Genomic DNA, 18,203 nt, shown 5'->3' with positions numbered 1-18,203 from the left:
AATTGTCTCAAAATACTAAATTAAAAAGAATAAATATTATAGAACAAAAATAAATTGCATTGGTTTTACTGGGATGGAGAAAGTTCCATTTTTAGGTGTCCGGTCACTTTTGACCGGGAAGATAACAAGTGTGACTCCGAAACGAAGAGCACCTGAGGGTTAAAATTTGCCAAGGAAAACATTGATTGGCCCAAATAGAAATGGTGTAACATTCTGTGGACTGATGACAGTAAAATTGTTCTTTTGGGGTCTGTGATAGAATGTCATACGACCCTCGGATACTGAAGTCAAGCCACTGTTCACAAAATCATGGCATGGGAATGTTTTTTTAGACTAATGTGGTGGATCTATTTAGAGATCATGGATTAGTTTGAAAACATAAAAATAGGGGAGACTGAGGACAGTTGCAACAGGGGATGGTTGCAACATGTCATTTATCTCCAATCAGAAACAAGCTAGATGACACTCACCCTGCACATGCACAATTGGAGATTTCTGAGCTGCTCCAGGATTTATTGACGAAAAACTGTTTTTGAAGTATGAAAGTAATTATTTTCTTGAGCTTTGTTTTTGTTATACTGTTGTAACTTTTTATGTGATTCAGCTCAAACTTTTATGGTTTAAATGAGTGATATGTTAACTTTAAGCTGTATGGTTAGCATGTATCAATAAGGTAGCCTTCTTTAGCTGGCACATGAGGTTTTATGGCTGACAGGAACAGGGACAGTTGCAACAGTTCCTGTCAGCCATGATAAAACAATCATGAAAAATGCATAAATAAATAAACATAATACAAAATAGTTTTTAAAACATGTTTTACATGAAAATAAGCTAAATAAAAGTTAATTGCCTCACAAATTGTTCCATTCTTCCCATGTCACTAAAAGTCTACTGTATTTTATATCAGTTTGTATATTTGACATCTGAACATAAGGCCTATTCATCTAGATAAATCTATAATTGTCATCTAATCAAAGCTTGTCCTATATGCTGAAGAGAAAATGCCCCTGAAATGGGTGTGTCAACACTACGACGACCCCAAACACATAACTAAATTAGCAACATGTTGATTCCAGACAAAAAGGATTGAAAAATGAAATGAAACTCCAAACTTTATAGGAACTATGGAATGTAGTTTGTTCTTCCTGCACTCTTAGAAGAAAAGGTTCAATAATGACAAGAAAGAGTCCTTTTGGTACAAAGGTTCTTTATAGGCTATTATTCATTCATATTTTACATTATTCTGTAACATTTTTTTAGTTGTAATTAAATTATTGTTCATTAAACTATTGTAGTAACTTTTTAATCATGCTGATTTTTGGAGGAGAAAAACTGAAATGGCACTCTTCGTGTGATATTGATTAACTGCATAAAATGATATAAATATATACATTTTCTAACCCCCATATCTTGAATTTTGTGATCATTCACCTTCATTCATAAAAACATTTTAGGGTCTTGATGTTTGTCAATAATATGAAATATTTCATCCGGAAAGGACAAAACAAATGATAATGAATGAACCCAAAAGTTTCCATATAGAACCTTTTTCCTGGTTACAAAGAACCCTTAAGGGATTTTATTATTGAACCCTTATAAAGGGTTCTGTATAGAACCCTTTTAGGGGTTCCAAATACGTATCGCGTGGATAGAGCCTTTTGAGGTTCTATATGGAACCTTTTTTAGCATAAAGTTCTTTGGAGGTGAGTAAAGAACTTTTGTTGTTCGATATTATACTAAGATAAGCAAATTTAAACTGATGCTGTAGGCTAGACAATACCAACTGTTGTCTGATCGTTTTTAAGAGATCGATGGAATTTATTTATAAATCAGTCAAATGTGCATTGTGCCAAACCAGCATTCATTCAACAAGACTATTTAAAGATGGGCTTTGAAAGTGAACTATTCCTTTGAGTCTATGAAATCCTTTACTTTAAAAAGCTAGTGATGTTCTAAAGTAAATCATCATGGTGGATGGGTCAAGGTTAGGGAATATTTAAGGCAACAAACACATTCTCTATATTTATGCATTTCATTCAGTTTATGATTAACGTAAGATACAATTGTTCTTTATTTGCTCTGATGTCCTCCAGAACTCTGCACAGTCTAATCATCCACCACCTTGTCTATGTCACAGCTCTCATGATTTGTTATGGTGTGATTTTTTTTTCTCAGCTAACAAAAAACGGCCATCTGCCAGTGGTCTGGAGTTCATTGGTCCTCTTGTGAGCTCTGTAGAGGAGACCCCAGACCCCATCTGTACAGTTATTAAGGGTCAAATTCCCTTCTGGATCACTGGCAGCTTCCTTAGGAATGGACCTGGCAAATTTGAGTTTGGTGAAAGCAAGTAAGAGTACTCTGGGTTACCATGCGTTTGTCCAATCAATGACACTCACACTGCAAATTTGCAAATAAGGATGTTAACCCAGGTTTTAGGAATGTATAGTGTGAAACGGCTGCGTACAAATGTGATTAACTGATAACCTCTGGTAAATTATGAGCAATGTGAAACATGAATCAAGAAAACGCATCAGTCGCATATCTGTAACTTAATGCTATATGTTGCCATGTGTAAGGAAGAGGTAGGCCGAATGGATTCCATAAGCGGGTCTTTATTAAAGGATCTGAGCATGAGTCATGACATCCCAATAGTTCCCATTCATAGTCAGGTCACAGGCAAAGCAATCCATGGCAGACAAATCGAAAACAGAAATCCAGAAAGAGCGCAAAACAATTGATCATAACAGTAATCAACAACAATGGGATGAAGAATGCTTTTGGCAGTGGAGCTGGCAATATGGCAGTGGGAACACATGGCTTAAATACAGGGTGACTGGAAATGACAAGATAGGAACTGATGTAAAAGAAATGATTTCAATGATATTTCAAAGAAAAATAAATATCATTTCAAATTCTTCACCATTGCCCCTGGAACAAGATTATTTCTAAATGGAGCCCTATACTGTAGATGAAAAATGCAGCTTCTGCTCTCTGGAAACAGAAATGTTAGGCCATTTATATCACTGTGGAATGATGTTTTATTAATGGACACTTTGGCTGACAGACATTTATCTTATTTTGACATCTTTTTTTTACTTTTCGGACTGAAACTCCTCTGTATATAGTCAACTTATATTTTGCTTGCAAAATTCTTTATTCATAAATTTAAATTAATGAAGAACAAACCTCTTTTCAATGTTTTTAAACTTGAATTAAAAATTAAATAGACTGTATTTCTGGATTAGATGGTATAACCAGCATCAAAATGTATGCAATATTTATCTAAGTTAACTTAAATTAATTTAACTTATATTTACTGTCTGATACTCTGGCTGTGTTCTTTTATGTTGTTTGTAATTTTTATACAGATTATTTGTTACTGTGATATTTGTTTCAATTCTCTATTGGCGGATGTACAGTATATTTATTTATTTTTAGTTTTTATCTTATTTTGTATTGTTTTTTATGAACGCGTGAACTGTAGCCTAACTAAATGATTTTTGTATTACACGTTCAATTTCTTTTTTTTCTGCAAATTGTAACAAATGTGATCTGCAATTAAGAAAAAAAAAACGTTGAAAGGTACAGGAAATCGCTGGTTATCCCTATGTGCCCTATATATGTACCCTATGTACATCATATAGTATCTCCAGAGCCTCTCTCTGGTATCTCTATATGATATATATATGGGTTATTCTTTGTTATTGATTTTAAATGTGTCAACTGAACAGGCACACTCTGTTGCTTTGGCTCTGTACAAGGTCCAGTTTGTTTTACATTTAGCCCATCCCATCCTGTCATGTGAATGTGACAGTCTTTTATTGTCAGAATTTCATTGTTTGTTCCACCTCTTCTGCTTAGTGTTTCATGTTATGAAGATCACGAATCTTAACAGCCAAAGTCATGTCTAAGCCTGCACAGGATCCAGTGTATAAAGTGCCAGGTAAGTCTTTCTACGCTCTACTACTATAGTCTCATCTCAGTGTGTTATGTCGTCATCATCTCTCAGGCCTTTAATGTTTTGCCACATGGATGGATACGCATTGTATTTTGTCAAGCCACAACTTTCGTTATTAGAAATTACACTAACACAGAAGTTTGAGCTGATAGATTACACCATCTGTTGTCTAATGATTAGGGATACGTGAAAATAATCAGTTATGTGTATTGCCCATAGGCTAAGCTAGCTAAGGTGTTTATTGTTCCTGAAAAGAAACTGCAGCAATAATTATTTTATTGTGCCAAACCAGTATTCAGTATAGACATTTTATTATTATAATTACTAAAGACGGGGTCTAAAACCTAACTATTCCTTCAAATCTATGAAATCCTGTACTTTAAAAGCTAGTGATGTTCTAAAGTAAATCATCATGGTGGATGGGTCAATGTTAGGGAATATTTAAGGCAACACACACATTCTCTATATTTATGCATTTCATTCAGTTTATGATTAACGTAAGATACAATTGTTCTTTATTTGCTCTGATGTCCTCCAGAACTCTGCACAGTCTAATCATCCACCACATTGTCTATGTCACAGCTCTCATGATTTGTTATGGTGTGATTTTTTTTTTTCTCAGCTAACAAAAAACGGCCATCTGCCAGTGGTCTGGAGTTCATTGGTCCTCTTGTGAGCTCTGTAGAGGAGACCCCAGACCCCATCTGTACAGTTATTAAGGGTCAAATTCCCTTCTGGATCACTGGCAGCTTCCTCAGGAATGGACCTGGCAAATTTGAGTTTGGTGAAAGCAAGTAAGAGGGCAAAATATTGCTATTAGCAAGATCAATTTATTTTCATCTGGTTGTTTTCTTTGCTAATTAGGCTTCTTCTCTTCTTCCTTAGATTCACCCACTGGTTTGACGGCATGGCCTTGATGCATCGTTTCCACATTAAAGATGGTCAGGTGACCTACAGCAGCCGCTTTTTGCGCAGTGACTCTTATGTACAGAACGCAGAGAACAACCGAATTGTGGTGTCTGAATTTGGCACCCTAGCAACACCTGACCCATGCAAGAACTTCTTCGCACGGTTCTTTTCACGTTTCCAGATTCCAAGTAAGCTTCAGTTGGAGGTGAAAGTGGCATCCGTACCTGATCATAAATTTAGACAGAACACTGCAGGCCTATCTATAAAGAAAAGATAAAAAAGTACAAGTACAGGACTTGTCAAAGTTAATTGCAATTACTACAAAACCTTCATCTGAACCCATTCTAATCATCAGTTGTGTTTGATTAACAGAGGCAACTGATAATGCAGGAGTGAGCTTTGTTAAGTACAAAGGAGACTTTTACGTAAGCACAGAGACCAACTTCATGCGCAGAATTGACCCTGTGAGCCTGGAAACCAAAGAGAAGGTATAAATGACAATGTTTCACAGGTACAGAAATTAAATGAGATAAGATGGACAGTGTTTCCTAAAATTAATAATTATCTCTGTGATTATGGTTTTGAAAGGTGGATTGGTCAAAATATATTGCAATTAATGCAGCAACAGCTCATCCACATTATGACAGTGATGGAGCGACTTACAACTTGGGAAACTCATATGACCGTAAAGGTGGGATGGCTCATTTCTGCTTTTTAAAACACAATTAAACTCTAACGTCTCCTGTCAGTTTTCCAGCATCCCTCCAGCAATCCCAACTCCTCACTCTTAACTGTTGCCTATTCCAACCAGGGATGGGGGAAGTACTCCGGCCAAAGAAGGTTTGGGCCAAAATCCGAGCTCTGAGCTCTCCCCTTGGATACACCAAATATGTATACAGCATCACAGTCCCGCCCACAGCTGTGCCGGAAGTAAAAATTCAATATAATTTCTCCATTGACAGTTGGGATATAAACCATTAAAACGTGACCATACATGGTAGAATTAAAACCAGCTACGGCTGTGCTAAGTGATTGTATATGCTCATATAAAGGCCAAAAGTTCATGGGGCATAAACCTTGTTTTAAGATAAATCTCTTTTTTTCGCGATGTATTGGATAAGTACTTCATTAACCACAATCCTGAACAATCCCACAATCCCACAGTGATGCATCTGATTGGTGGAAGTCGTGTAATGTGTCTGAAACCCCGCTAAGGCACGTGAAGACCTGAAGATCGTGTATTGACGTAGGTCTAAGTTCATTGGTCGCACCTCAGAGACGCCCCCGTGCCATTGGATGTGCAGTTGCCGCAGCACAGCCTATGAGCGAGCCAGATGCTCAATGTTTTAGTATGTGGTGCTGCCAATACGTTTTAAATATAAGCTTCAGTCAATCGAGGAAAGGGAGTTTCCCTGCACATTCACTGTATAAAATTGACTGGAGGAAAAAGTTCATGTAGCCGTCTTCAGATTTGGAAGTCACTCAAAAAGCTCTTTCACGGTGGCTTCAGTGAGGCACGGTGGTTTATGAGTAGTTCCTTTGCTCGGAAATGAAAATATGTACACAGGCTTGTACCCTTGACTTATTTTGGGATTTTCTCGAAATGTTGTATGCTAATGAGTTCTGGTTATCTTCAGACATGCTCTAATACTCTTTAGATATGGATTTTACAAAATGTCAATGGGAGAAATTAATGGGAAATTTAATTCCAGCACCAACGCTCTCTCGGGCTGTGGGTAGGACTGTGATGCTCTATACTCTTTCTTTACCATATTGATTTATATGTAAGTGTGAACTCGCAAATGACTGTTTCAAACCAAATGACTCCTCCCATCTGCCAATATTCAAACACATATTCCCACCCCAAACATATGGGCCAATGTTTTGAGAATATTTTAAAAACAAAAAAGGCACTTCACCTTCTATTTCTTTTCTCAAAGGCTTCTTCTATCATATCCTCCGAGTACCACCCGGTGAAGGAACGAACGATGTTGCTGATCTGTCTGGTGCTGAGATTCTTTGCTCTATTCCTGCTTCTAACCCCAGAAAACCATCATACTACCACAGTTTTGGTAAATTTGCCTGCCATATTTGCATTTTTAGATAATATGATCTGCCTTTCTGATTCTTTACCCATCTGTAATATTATAAGAATTATTTTGCATCTATTTACATAGGGTTGGAAATATGGGCCCCACCTTTGTTCCTGGAGATTGTCCAGTGTATTATATTATCCACCAACAAGCAGATGAAAAATAATGAATTTTGCTGTTTGTTCTTTTATTTTGCATTACCGTTTGCAGTCATGTCGGAGAATTACATAGTCTTCATTGAGCAGCCGATCCAGCTAGACCTGCTGAAATTCATGCTGTACAGAGTTGCTGGAAAGAGCTTTAATAAAGTCATGTCCTGGAACCCAGATCTAGACACCATCTTCCATGTGGCAGACAGACGCACTGGCCAGGCAAGGCCGAGTCTATAACAACATCATATTGACATTTGATTGTGGGCACCGTGTATTTCTGCCACTTCGACTCTGTTTATATCCCTGCAGCTCATCAAGACAAAATACTACAGCAGTGCCATGTTCACCCTGCACCAGATTAATGCATATGAGGATAATGGATATTTGATTATGGACATGTGCTGTGGAGATGATGGCAGTGTGATTGGTGACTTCACGATGGAGAACCTTCGTCAGGCATCTGGGGAAGAACTTGACAAGGTAATACCTTCACAATCCAGTACATGACAAACATCGACAATATTGACCTCTTTTTCAGCTTCATAAAAAGTCACTTTAATGCAACGCGTCTATTGGCTTTTCCAGTTCTTCAATTCATTGTGTACAAACTTACCACGACGATATGTACTGCCTCTGGACGTTATGGAAGACGAGCCCAATGACCGCAACCTCATCAAATTGCCGTACACCACTGCCTCTGCTGTGAAGACTGTAACTGGTGTAAGTGCACAAGATGTGGAGAGAAGGGGGGATTGAAAAAAAATTATAATAATAGATATCAATAAAAGTAATTTCTCTGGTGTTCAGGTGTTCCTCACCCATGAAGATCTCTACAATGATGACTTGTTGCAGTACGGTGGTCTTGAGTTTCCACAGATAAACTACACGTACTACAATGCTCGACCTTATCGCTATTTCTATGCCTGTGGCTTTGGACACCTGTTTGGTGACTCTTTGCTTAAGATGGATCTAGAAGGAAAGAAGCTAAAGGTACCATTTTAAATACTTTAATTTGAGATTTATGACAGTTCACTTCAATTGGGAATATAATGTTTGATCTGCTTTGTTGTATGTAGGTGTGGCGCCATGTTGGTTTGTTCCCATCAGAACCAGTGTTCGTTCCAGCACCTGATGCTAAGGATGAGGACGATGGTGTGGTCATGTCTGTGGTCATTACACCAAGAGAGGTGAGTTTCACACACGGTTTTTTAAGTCTGAATATTTTTTTGCGTACGCCATTTTTAGCTTTCGGACGCACGTACACTTTTAGTAAGGATCCTACGCACAGTTTTATAAATGAATTAATTTGTATAAATTAATTTATAAATGACCCCTGAAACCTTTCAGCTGCACACAATTTCGAGATTCACGATTTATAGATTTCACAAATGGAAGAGAGCCGTACATAAAATATATATATATTTATTTATTTATTTTTTGCTTCATTTTCATTTTAAAGTTCATCATAAATTTAAAGTTCATTTTTCTAAATCACATGTATGCGCATTTGAGAAATGATCTTAGATAAAATGTGATCAAATATCACATTTGATCACTCCTGGGCCCTGGAGAGCAAAGGGGCTGAAATTTGTTTAATAATTTTTGTCATACATAAGATGCATAATTTGGTCAAAAAAATTCAATCAAAGAATTCAGTTGTGACAGACGTGATATTGTCATGTAACTCTCTTTAGAAAAAGAGCAGTTTCCTCCTTGTCCTTGATGCCAAGAGCTTCACAGAGCTTGGGCGAGCAGAGGTTCCAGTGGACATCCCATATGGCACTCATGGACTCTTCAATGAGATGAGCTGAAATAGAAAATCACCAGCTCAAATCAACTCATAAGAGTGAAGCCATTCAACAAAATATTTTGCATCTTTTTTGAAAGAGTAATTTCATCCTTTCTTGACCACCACCACCCCCATTCATCTCATCTACACACCTAGGCAAAATACATTTATGAAATGTATGAGCAGCATTATGAGTCAACTATGTAATCTTTATATATATTGTAAAAGATTAAAAGGCTTGTATTATATTTTTATTTTCTGTTTAATGAATCTAGATCATGTTATGGTAAAAACTTATTTTTACTTGTATTTTGTAGGCCTACATGTTTTTTGTAACTGACATTAAAGGTCCCGTTCTTCGTGATCCCATGTTTCAAACTTTAGTTAGTGTGTAATGTTGTTTTTAGTCAGAGTATAAATATCTGTAAAATTATAAAGCTCAAAGTTCAATGCCAAGCAAGACATTTTAGTTAACAGAAGTAGCTTACATCGGACGGGCCGTTTGGACTACATCCCTCTACTTCCTTAATGACGTCAGTAGAACAGTTTTTTGACTAATGCTCCCTCAACTCCCTCAACTTGCAAACTTCTTATAACTTACTGTGTTTACTCAGCTCTTACTGTGATTTTCTGAAGTAAAACTGACGCGTCATCTTTTGTGTGATGTACAATAAACTTTATTAAACTCATCAGTATATGTTTTATCATCATTCAGACCTGGTCCGAAACAGCAGACTTGGGCTAGTAAGGATTTGGTATATTTGTTAAGTTATTTGTTTAATAAAGATAGAGTAGGATATAGAATTCTAATAGAATACATATATAATAGTGGATTAAGTGAAAGGGTTAAAATATCGAATAAAGATGCTTTGGTCTATTCCAGATTTTATAGTTCAGTCTGGAGGAGTTGAACACGCAGCGCCAGGTGGGCTATGGGAGATGGAGCATCTAATAATTAGATAAGGATGGATATGTGAGAAAGAAGCAAAGAAAATAATAATAACAAGGAATCATAAAAAATCATGACTGTATAACAGCAAAGGTAGGTGGCGATATGCACTAAAGAATGCAAAAAAACAAAAGAAGAAGAAGAATGATCCACTAGGTGGCGGTCGTGCTACACGGAAGTGCTGATTTGATTTCAACTTCAACAAACGGGGGGGAAAAAAAATAGAAATAGAGAAATAGAAATTGTTTAAGTTCTGCAAACAACTGGCAACTGTTTCCTTATACAAATTTGCCAAATTTGTCAAACCTGTAAAAAAACTGGATCGAGGAAAGTGTTGCCAGTGATTTCTACGGCTCAAACTTATGGATTTGTGTTTAGACTGAATATTAAGGTAACGTTAATGTCTTTGCCAAGGAACACAAAACTGATCTTCAAACTGTTGGTAAGACCGATTTTGTGTAAACTTAAATTACTATAATTTAACATGTTCAGTTATTTTCTGTTTATTGTTGTATGTTGGTCAATTGTATAGGTTTTCTCTTATATTTATGAATATTAAACTATGCCTGGTGAGGTGTGGTTCTGTGAGGCCAGAGGCCATTGTGCTTCATGTCGTGATATATGCTTTTATTGTCTTTATCTATGTCAGTAACTGTCAGGGTCAAATATGCCCTTTTTCCGTCAACTTGAGCCCACAAGGGAGAGGGAAGGTCAGAAGAAGAAAAAATGCAAGACTAAATGGGCTGATGATGAGGACAAACCTTCCACACTGATTGGCCTTTGTCTTCAAAGCCTAGCTGAGAACATGAAGGAAATGTGGGTTAAAGATTATGCCCAAAAATACATGGACCAGTATTTCTTCAGATACGTCATGGGTCCTTTCAGCTCATTACGTGAGTATTAAAAAGACTTGTGCTTGTGTATATGTGTGAGTAAGTGTTTATCAAAGTATTTATCTTATCCGTGTTTCTCTTTCAGCTGGTGAGTTGTTGGACGAGCTGTTGTGCACCCTGTCCTCGCGTAATTTGTTGACACGTGCGGCCCTGCACCTCCTTCTCCTCCCACAGCTGAGCTGTCTGTCCCTCTCATCTGCATGCAGCCTTGTCAATGCCAACCTCTGCTCTCTTATCCAGATACGCTGCCAGGTTAAACACACACACTCCTTCTAACTTGGGTATATTACGTTTTTGCACACAGTTGCACACGCAAACATACAGATGTGTGAACTTTAAAGTCAGTGAACTTTAAAGTCACCCTAACAGACAGCAAATACCAGATACGCCAATTAGATCGGAATTTCCATTGGTGAATATCAGTGCCGGCAAAGCAGCAAAAGAATAGTGGTTTAAGTTTTAGGTAAGCTTTGATAAATAATTTACTGTTTTTGTTATAAATCAGTTGCACACAAAATTGATCACATTCATTGTGCAGTGGAAGCCATCCCTGGTAATTTATTTAATATTTCCAAGGAAGATATTAAAATAATATCACTGTTGGTTACATTTTGAAAGCTGAACAATCTATCATACATCAGTGGGATATTTTTAACTTTAACGATTAAATGTGACAAAGTAGATACAGTATATTATATACTATACTATATATACTAGTAATATAATACACACACATACATATATATATTAATTGGTAAGATTAATATGTTTTATTATTTAATGTTTTTAAAGAAGTATCTTATGCTCACCAAAGTTGCCTTTATTTGGTCAAAAATAGAGTAAAAGGAATATTGTGAAATATTAAAATATTACACCAGTTTACACTGTCACGTGATCCTTCAGAAATAATTTTTATATTTGGGGCTCAAGAAATATTATTAATATTGAAATTTTGAAAACTGTTATGCTTGATATTTTGTGAAAATTGTGATGCATTCCTTTCTGGATTATTTGATGAATAGAAAGTTATAAAGAACAGCATTTACTTGAAATTCCTTTTTTTAAAAACATTGTAAAAGTTTTCACTGTCACTTTCGATCAATTTAATGGATCTTTGCTTAATTTTAATAAATAAAGTTTTAATAAATCTAACTGACCCCAAACTTTTGAATAGCAGACGTACAGTATATATTGTGATTAACATAATAAAATAGAGCAATCCCTTATTTCCCCTAACCAGAATGTTTGGGGAATGTTAGTAAAATCCTGCCTTGCAAAAACTGTAAGAATATGCAAACAAATTGTGAATGTTGTTAGTCTTGCCTGACAGTACATGCAAAGTTCTTACAATTCTTATTTTCACTCACTTGCCTCTTTCTTGCACAGAATCTTCAGTCTCTGGATCTTAGTGGCGCACAGAATATATCTGCATCAGTGCTGTGTGAGCTCCTAGGCAGCCAACGTCATCTCCGTTTCCTCTCCTTGGCTGGAACTCTTTGTGATCAGAGAGTGATAAGGGTGGTTTGCCGCCAATGCTCCAAGCTGAAACACCTGGATGTGTCACGGTGCCTTCACCTCAGCCCTGCAGGCCTCCTGCCTCTGGCCTACCAAGAACCTCCTGTCATGAATCCAAACACCTTCAGCAGTCTGCTTGCATTAGATATCGGTTTAGCAGAAAAAGAGAGAGATGCCATAGCTGCAGTTGCATTTCTCCTGCTAAGCTTGTCTGGTCTTCAGAAGTTGGCAGTGGAGGGACTGGGACAGGCTTGTGTTCTCATACAGAACAGACAGTTTGAGGTGACAGAGGAGTTCACTAGTCGAGAAGGTGTGCCACATCTTAAAGACATGTGGGCAAAGCGGATACAGGAAGGCCATTTGAAAGATAGCAGTTTACTGAGCGCAGATGGAGAGGAGAGTTTTACTTTGGAAGGAAAAATAGATGAATGTTTATCAATAGAGGAGAGTCATGTGGATACTAGTGATACTACAGAGATAAATGAATGGACAGGGACTTCAGGAGAGGGTTATACAAAAGATGGTGGTAGAAGTAGGGATTGTAATGGAAGGGATAGTGTGACAACATCTCTCAAGGATGTACAAGGACTATCTCTGGAAACTTTGGAGGCAGTAGGGAAGATCTGCCCTGACCTGCATGTCCTGTCTTTGGACTGTCTCCAGAGTAATTCTCATAATGCTGACAACTTTGAACAGGCAACCATTTTAGCCAGAGGACTCAGTAGGTTTTCTGGACAGCTACACTGCCTTTCGTTACAGTTTGCTGGTCCTCTGTCTGATTTGGTTCCAGCCCTGAGAGCCTCAGGCTCACACCTGCTCTCGCTCACCTTGGAAGGGATCAGAGCTGATGGACATAATCCTCTTCTGGAGCTCATCCATGCCTGTCCCAGACTCAACTCCCTCACTATTCATTTAGACCCACCCAGCACTAATTTGAATGATGATGATGATGATGAGGAGGAGGGTGAAGACGAAGGCCTGCTTTCTAATCTACCATGCCTTCCACACCTCCACTCTTTAACACTGAAGTAAGTCAAGTGTTGTAATTCTTGCTAAACTTCATGCTGATGCCCTTTTCCCTTTAAATCAAATGTGCTATACTGCTTGCTTTCCATTCAGTGTTTTTTTTTTTCCCAACAGTTTTTCGTTGGATGAACGGCAAATGAAGCCTGCGTTGTGTTGGATGTCTCTGAAGGGAGTGCTGTGGGCACTACTTAGGGGTGCTTCACTCCTTCGGAAGCTCTCGCTAATCGCTGTTCCCTGTCGATTGGACCCCGTATTTAGACTTGTCCTAAACCATCCGGCAAAACCCCTCAGGGCCCTAGACAGTCCCCCACTACACTGCCTTAGATCTGTTAGTCTGAACCGCTCAGATATCACTATGGAGACTGTAGTACATATTGTAAACACCTGTAGGCGCTTGTCCCATTTGGATTTGAGTGGCTGCTGGGAAATGACTTTAAACAATATCACAAAGTTACAATGCAAAACCAAAAGGAGGCGCCATACACTGCAAATAACATGGACATGAGCTGGGAAAGAAAAGGACATAGTTGTGCTTTCAGTATCTTTTTTGTGTGATTATTCTATAAAACTGCGATATTGTAGGAAATATGTCTATATAAAATGCATTTAATACAGTTATACATGTACGTAATGAACATCATTCATCAAAGATGCAAGGATAAAATTTTTAATACAAGGAAACAAAGTTATGATGCTCTGTTCATAATTAGATTTATCAATTGTCTTGTCCATTTTCTATCCATATAAGCCCATTATGGCCTTTGAGTTTTAAAATAGTTTACCACATTCTGTTTTTTAAAGGATGAACCAGATTGTTCTTTACATGCTTTGTCAAGGTCTAGAAAAGTGTCATGCACTTTGATATATTTGAATAGTTCTATTTTTATGCAAATATATAAGGATTAGAACAAGGAAAAATCATATTTAAAATGTTTCTGTTGTTTTATCACAAAGCTTTTATGTTGCTGGGAAATGTGTAATAAATGCAATAAAATATTATCTAGAAAAAAAAGATCACATGTACCAATAAAATCTTAAACACTGTAAAAAAATATATTTTCAAGATTTGTTATCACATTTTTTCTTTTGTCAAATCAACTTAAATAATTTATTTAGTTCAGATAACTTATTATTTTGAGTTTTGATGATTAAATTAATCTCCTTCATTGTATTAACTCACTTTTTCCAGTTCAATCAAAATATTTAGAGAAAATATTTAGAGGCTTTGTTCACCACAGACCTAATTTCAGGCGATTTAGCAAAAACCCATTCAAAAATCCCATAGACTTTAGGGCGAGGGAACCGGTAGTGCTAAAAGGCTAACTCACTTCCGCGTTTTGGCCTACAGAGTGACGTCGCAACTTCGGCACTCTATTGGACAACGTACTAGCGCCAACACAGTCCTAGAACAAATCAGCTTACGAGCGTCACGTAACGTCGTTCATAATAATGAGCCAAGCGTTCTACGTATTTTCGTAAATTCGCTGGCGGGAGGAAGAACCCGGGAAGACCTGACAGTGAGAACTAGCTAAAGTTTGAATTGTTATTTACATTCAGGATAGGTATGTCTCGAATACTCAACTGTATAGTAGCAGTTTGTCCAGATATGGGAATAGGGAAAAATGGAAATCTACCATGGCATCCAATAAGACTAAGGTGAGCGAGAAGCCGATCGTTTTTGTTTTTATTCCTCATGTTCTGTTATTGATACAATGATATAAAAAGTGTTACTTATAGTGTTATATTTTCCAGAGCCACGTGTTATGAGTTTCATACTTTAGAACAGCTATTGCAGTTTTTACTCCTATATATCAATGTCGTGACAGCTTTTCAAAATGACTATTCACATGAAAACATCTTACAAAGTCATGAAGACAGAATGGTAGTTTATGACTTTACAGGTTGAGTTAGAGCTTGACCTTTGTCCTGCAGAAAAAAAAAACACCTGACATGTTCCTAACCTTTTACACAAAGCAAGCCTCAAATATATCTCAACCCTTAGCATTGATTCTTCTTTCTTACAATTTTAGTAATGAATTCAAGCACTTTCAGAAGATGACCATGACCCCTTCTGTTGAGGGTAACACAATTTGCCATTCATCTTTTTATTCGTCTTATATTTTATTTGTTCTGAAGTTAGTCAAATCTTTAACACAATCTCAGTATTGCTGTCTTTTGCTTTCCCCCTGTGTGTCATTTGACAGGCAAAAAGAATGTGGTCATCATGGGCAGAAAGACCTGGCTCTCTATTCCTGCACAAAACAGACCCCTAAAGAACAGGATCAACATAGTTCTCAGCCGAGAGCTCAAGTAATCTAAATGCTTGTACTTTATTTCACCTTACAGTAGACTGCTACCACTTATAAGTTAAAAATGTTTTGTATTTTCTATCACTCATTGCACAGGACAGCCCCAGAGGGAGCTCACTACCTTGCTTCAGACTTGAATTCAGCTCTCCATCTGTTAGACAGCTCTGAGGTTGAAAATCAAGTGGACCTGGTTTGGATAATTGGTGGCAGTGCTCTGTACAAGGTTGGTAAAGGACTGATTGCCTACACCAAACACTGATCCCTAAACCTTCCCGTCACTGATAATCCCGTCACTCATTTACTTCTTCTTATATTTCTATTTTTGATTTCCTCCAATTTCATAAAAATGTATTTATATCTGTTTTGCAAAGTAATGCGATATTTCCTAATTTTGGGGTAAAAATTGCTGTTTCATCAGTTATACAGTATGCATGCGACAACATACATACACGCATACATATACACCCACCTATACTTTGTTATATCTCAGTTATAGCTCAGTGGAGTTCAGATCTCTGTATAATCAGTTGTTATGGAAACTGCCTCAAGGCAAAATGCACAAAAGACTCCCTTCCTTCATACTCCTTCCTTTTCATTCTGTTAATATCCTGTACAATGTACATCATACACTGATTGTGAATGTTGTGCTGTGTTCTTTAGGAGGTGATGGAGCGCGCTGGTCCCAGACGTCTTTTTGTAACACGGGTCCTTAAGCAGTTTGACTGTGACACATTTATACCTGATATTAAAATGGACAAGTACAAGCTCCTGTCTGAGTGAGTGTTTATACAATTGTTTAAAGGCTTACATTGAGCTATTTAATACATGGAGAGAGGTTAGGATTGCAGTTCATAAAAAGAAAAAAATGTTTAACCATTCACCTAAGCCATAAATGCCACATGATTAATTTCTCTAGAGCTGCTTTGAAGTCTTTCATTAGCAACTAATTTGTTGGTGTATGCTGTGATGTCATGGATAGCAGGCAAGGAAAAATACACAGAACCCTGCCATTCAAGAGTTTGGGTTCAGTAAGGTTGGTGTTTTTTTAATAAATTATTACTTTTATTCAGCAAGGATGCATTAAATTGATAAAGAACAACAACAAAAATTATATATGGTAAAGACATTTATAATGATTTATGTTTTAAATTACTATTCTTTTAACCTTTCTAGTCAAAGAATCCTGTAAAAAAATATCACAAATTATACTACCAAATTGTTAAAGCAGCACAACTGTTTTTAACATTAATCATAATTTTAAATATTTCTTGAGTACCAAATCAGCACATTAGAATGATTTCTGAAGGATCATGTGACACTGAAGACTGGAGTAATGATGCTGAAAATTCAGCTTTCGAATCACAGGAATACATTATATTTTAAAACGTATTCAAGTAGAAAATGATTATTTTAAATTGTAATATTATTTAACATTATTATTTGAACTGTATTTTTGAACAAATAAATGCTGTCTTATTAAGCATAAAAGACTTCTTTCAAAAACATTTAAAGAATCATACTGACCCCAAACTTTTGAATGGCTTTTAAGAGTATGGCACTTTTTCTTGCATGATTTGAACTGAGGTGGACCAATGCACACACACACACACACACTGTTTTTCCTCTTTGAACAATGTTGCAAACAATTTGTGTCATAATGATTTTTAGGAGCGATATTATGTGTTAAACTTCAAAAAGGCCGTTTGCTAATGAAACACTTTCATATAAAGTACAACCTTTTTATACATGTTTAGGAGTATTTGTCTTGTCGTATCCTTGAATAACGTAGATGGATGTATTGGCTCTGGAACAGACATGCTGTATTGTGTATCCAGAGAGAATAGTGAAGAGAATTGCATCAATGAGGAGAAAAAGCTCTCTTGTTATGTAAAAATGGCATCTAGCATCAAAGGTGGATTGCATCAAATGTCACGTCTCTCAGGCTCACAGTAAGCATTTAAAGAGAAGTTAAATCCACACAGGATGTTGATCGCTGTCAATTCATCTGACAAGGAGCAAAATGGATTTTGTTCTTCTCAAATTCATTTGATTATTTTCAGCAGTTAATTGGAAGTTAACAAGAATCTATACCATCCAAGTAGATGAAAGTTGATCTGTTTAAGGCTATGTTGTGTTGTGCATGTTATGCAATTGTGTTGTGTCCATATTATGTTTTGTTTTAAAGGTTTTCTTTCCTTATGTTCTTAGTTGCAATGCATGTGTGTAAAATCAGTCTTGACTTAAAAAGTTGAAAATGTCTTATTGCTCCTTCTGTTTCTTTTTTCTTGTTTCCTTCTGGACAGATTCCCAGGTGTACCCACCGGCATACAGGACGAGAATGGCGTTCAGTATGTGTTCGAAGTGTATGAGAGTACCGACCACTGAGAAGAAAATCTTTTAAGTAGGGAGACGTGGACTCAGACATGATGCGTGATGTAGGAGTTTTCATGTAAATTATGCTTGTAATTTCCTGACCCCTTCACCCCTTCTTCTCTCTTTCACTTCATATCTCATGTCCACTTTCCTTTTTAATTAAAATATCAAAAGCCCAAAATATGTTATGATTCCAAGACAATTAAAAGATATCATGTTGAAATTTTATGTGTGGGC

At 36.9% G+C, this 18,203-nt stretch overlaps 3 protein-coding genes across 4 annotated transcripts; all 3 read left to right on the top strand.

Annotated features, from left to right (window-relative positions):
- Positions 1 to 3,777: 3,777 nt before the first annotated feature.
- On the top strand, positions 3,778 to 9,590 carry bco2l (beta-carotene 15, 15-dioxygenase 2, like). Its single transcript, XM_039671214.2, has 12 exons — positions 3,778 to 3,943; positions 4,581 to 4,752; positions 4,844 to 5,055; positions 5,240 to 5,355; positions 5,456 to 5,558; positions 6,808 to 6,939; positions 7,171 to 7,331; positions 7,422 to 7,592; positions 7,698 to 7,832; positions 7,920 to 8,102; positions 8,189 to 8,299; positions 8,807 to 9,590. Exons 1-12 carry the CDS (start codon positions 3,904 to 3,906, stop codon positions 8,921 to 8,923), a joined length of 1,653 nt encoding a protein of 550 aa, XP_039527148.1. The 5' UTR covers positions 3,778 to 3,903; the 3' UTR covers positions 8,924 to 9,590.
- Positions 9,591 to 9,998: 408 nt separating this feature from the next.
- Positions 9,999 to 14,330, top strand: LOC120478959 (uncharacterized). 2 transcript variants are annotated; one of them, XM_089130398.1, is made up of 5 exons: positions 9,999 to 10,241; positions 10,500 to 10,743; positions 10,829 to 10,995; positions 12,130 to 13,286; positions 13,399 to 14,330. In XM_089130398.1, the coding sequence occupies exons 2-5, from the start codon at positions 10,518 to 10,520 to the stop codon at positions 13,787 to 13,789; spliced, it is 1,941 nt and encodes a 646-aa protein (XP_088986524.1). In that variant the 5' UTR covers positions 9,999 to 10,241; positions 10,500 to 10,517; the 3' UTR covers positions 13,790 to 14,330. The 2 variants fall into 2 exon arrangements, with proteins under 2 accessions (XP_088986524.1, XP_039527100.2); XM_039671166.2 differs by having other exon boundaries at positions 9,999 to 10,292.
- A 417-nt stretch (positions 14,331 to 14,747) lies between these two features.
- dhfr (dihydrofolate reductase) lies at positions 14,748 to 18,194 on the top strand. The gene is made up of 6 exons (XM_039671283.2): positions 14,748 to 14,940; positions 15,315 to 15,364; positions 15,489 to 15,594; positions 15,690 to 15,816; positions 16,254 to 16,369; positions 17,897 to 18,194. Exons 1-6 carry the CDS (start codon positions 14,849 to 14,851, stop codon positions 17,976 to 17,978), a joined length of 573 nt encoding a protein of 190 aa, XP_039527217.1. The 5' UTR covers positions 14,748 to 14,848; the 3' UTR covers positions 17,979 to 18,194.
- The last annotated feature ends 9 nt before the right edge of the window (positions 18,195 to 18,203 follow it).

The sequence above is a fragment of the Pimephales promelas genome, chromosome 4 (genome assembly GCF_988280905.1).
Source record: "Pimephales promelas chromosome 4, fPimPro1.hap1.1, whole genome shotgun sequence".
Taxonomy (NCBI): domain Eukaryota; kingdom Metazoa; phylum Chordata; class Actinopteri; order Cypriniformes; family Leuciscidae; genus Pimephales; species Pimephales promelas.
This window is presented reverse-complemented; position numbering and strand designations above follow the sequence as displayed.

What these genes read in the sequence shown, in the direction of transcription:
- bco2l (XM_039671214.2), top strand. Translation starts at nt 3,904, where the DNA reads ATGTCTAAGCCTGCACAGGATCCAGTGTATAAAGTGCCAG. An exon ending in ATCATACTACCACAGTTTTG is followed by an intron (nt 6,940 to 7,170) that starts GTAAATTTGCCT and finishes TACCGTTTGCAG; the next exon opens with TCATGTCGGAGAATTACATA. An exon ending in TAGAAGGAAAGAAGCTAAAG is followed by an intron (nt 8,103 to 8,188) that starts GTACCATTTTAA and finishes TGTTGTATGTAG; the next exon opens with GTGTGGCGCCATGTTGGTTT.
- LOC120478959 (XM_089130398.1), top strand. Translation starts at nt 10,518, where the DNA reads ATGCCCTTTTTCCGTCAACTTGAGCCCACAAGGGAGAGGGAAGGTCAG. An exon ending in GGGTCCTTTCAGCTCATTAC is followed by an intron (nt 10,744 to 10,828) that starts GTGAGTATTAAA and finishes TTTCTCTTTCAG; the next exon opens with CTGGTGAGTTGTTGGACGAG. An exon ending in TTATCCAGATACGCTGCCAG is followed by an intron (nt 10,996 to 12,129) that starts GTTAAACACACA and finishes TTTCTTGCACAG; the next exon opens with AATCTTCAGTCTCTGGATCT.
- dhfr (XM_039671283.2), top strand. Translation starts at nt 14,849, where the DNA reads ATGTCTCGAATACTCAACTGTATAGTAGCAGTTTGTCCAGATATGGGA. An exon ending in CATGACCCCTTCTGTTGAGG is followed by an intron (nt 15,365 to 15,488) that starts GTAACACAATTT and finishes GTCATTTGACAG; the next exon opens with GCAAAAAGAATGTGGTCATC. An exon ending in AAGTACAAGCTCCTGTCTGA is followed by an intron (nt 16,370 to 17,896) that starts GTGAGTGTTTAT and finishes CCTTCTGGACAG; the next exon opens with ATTCCCAGGTGTACCCACCG.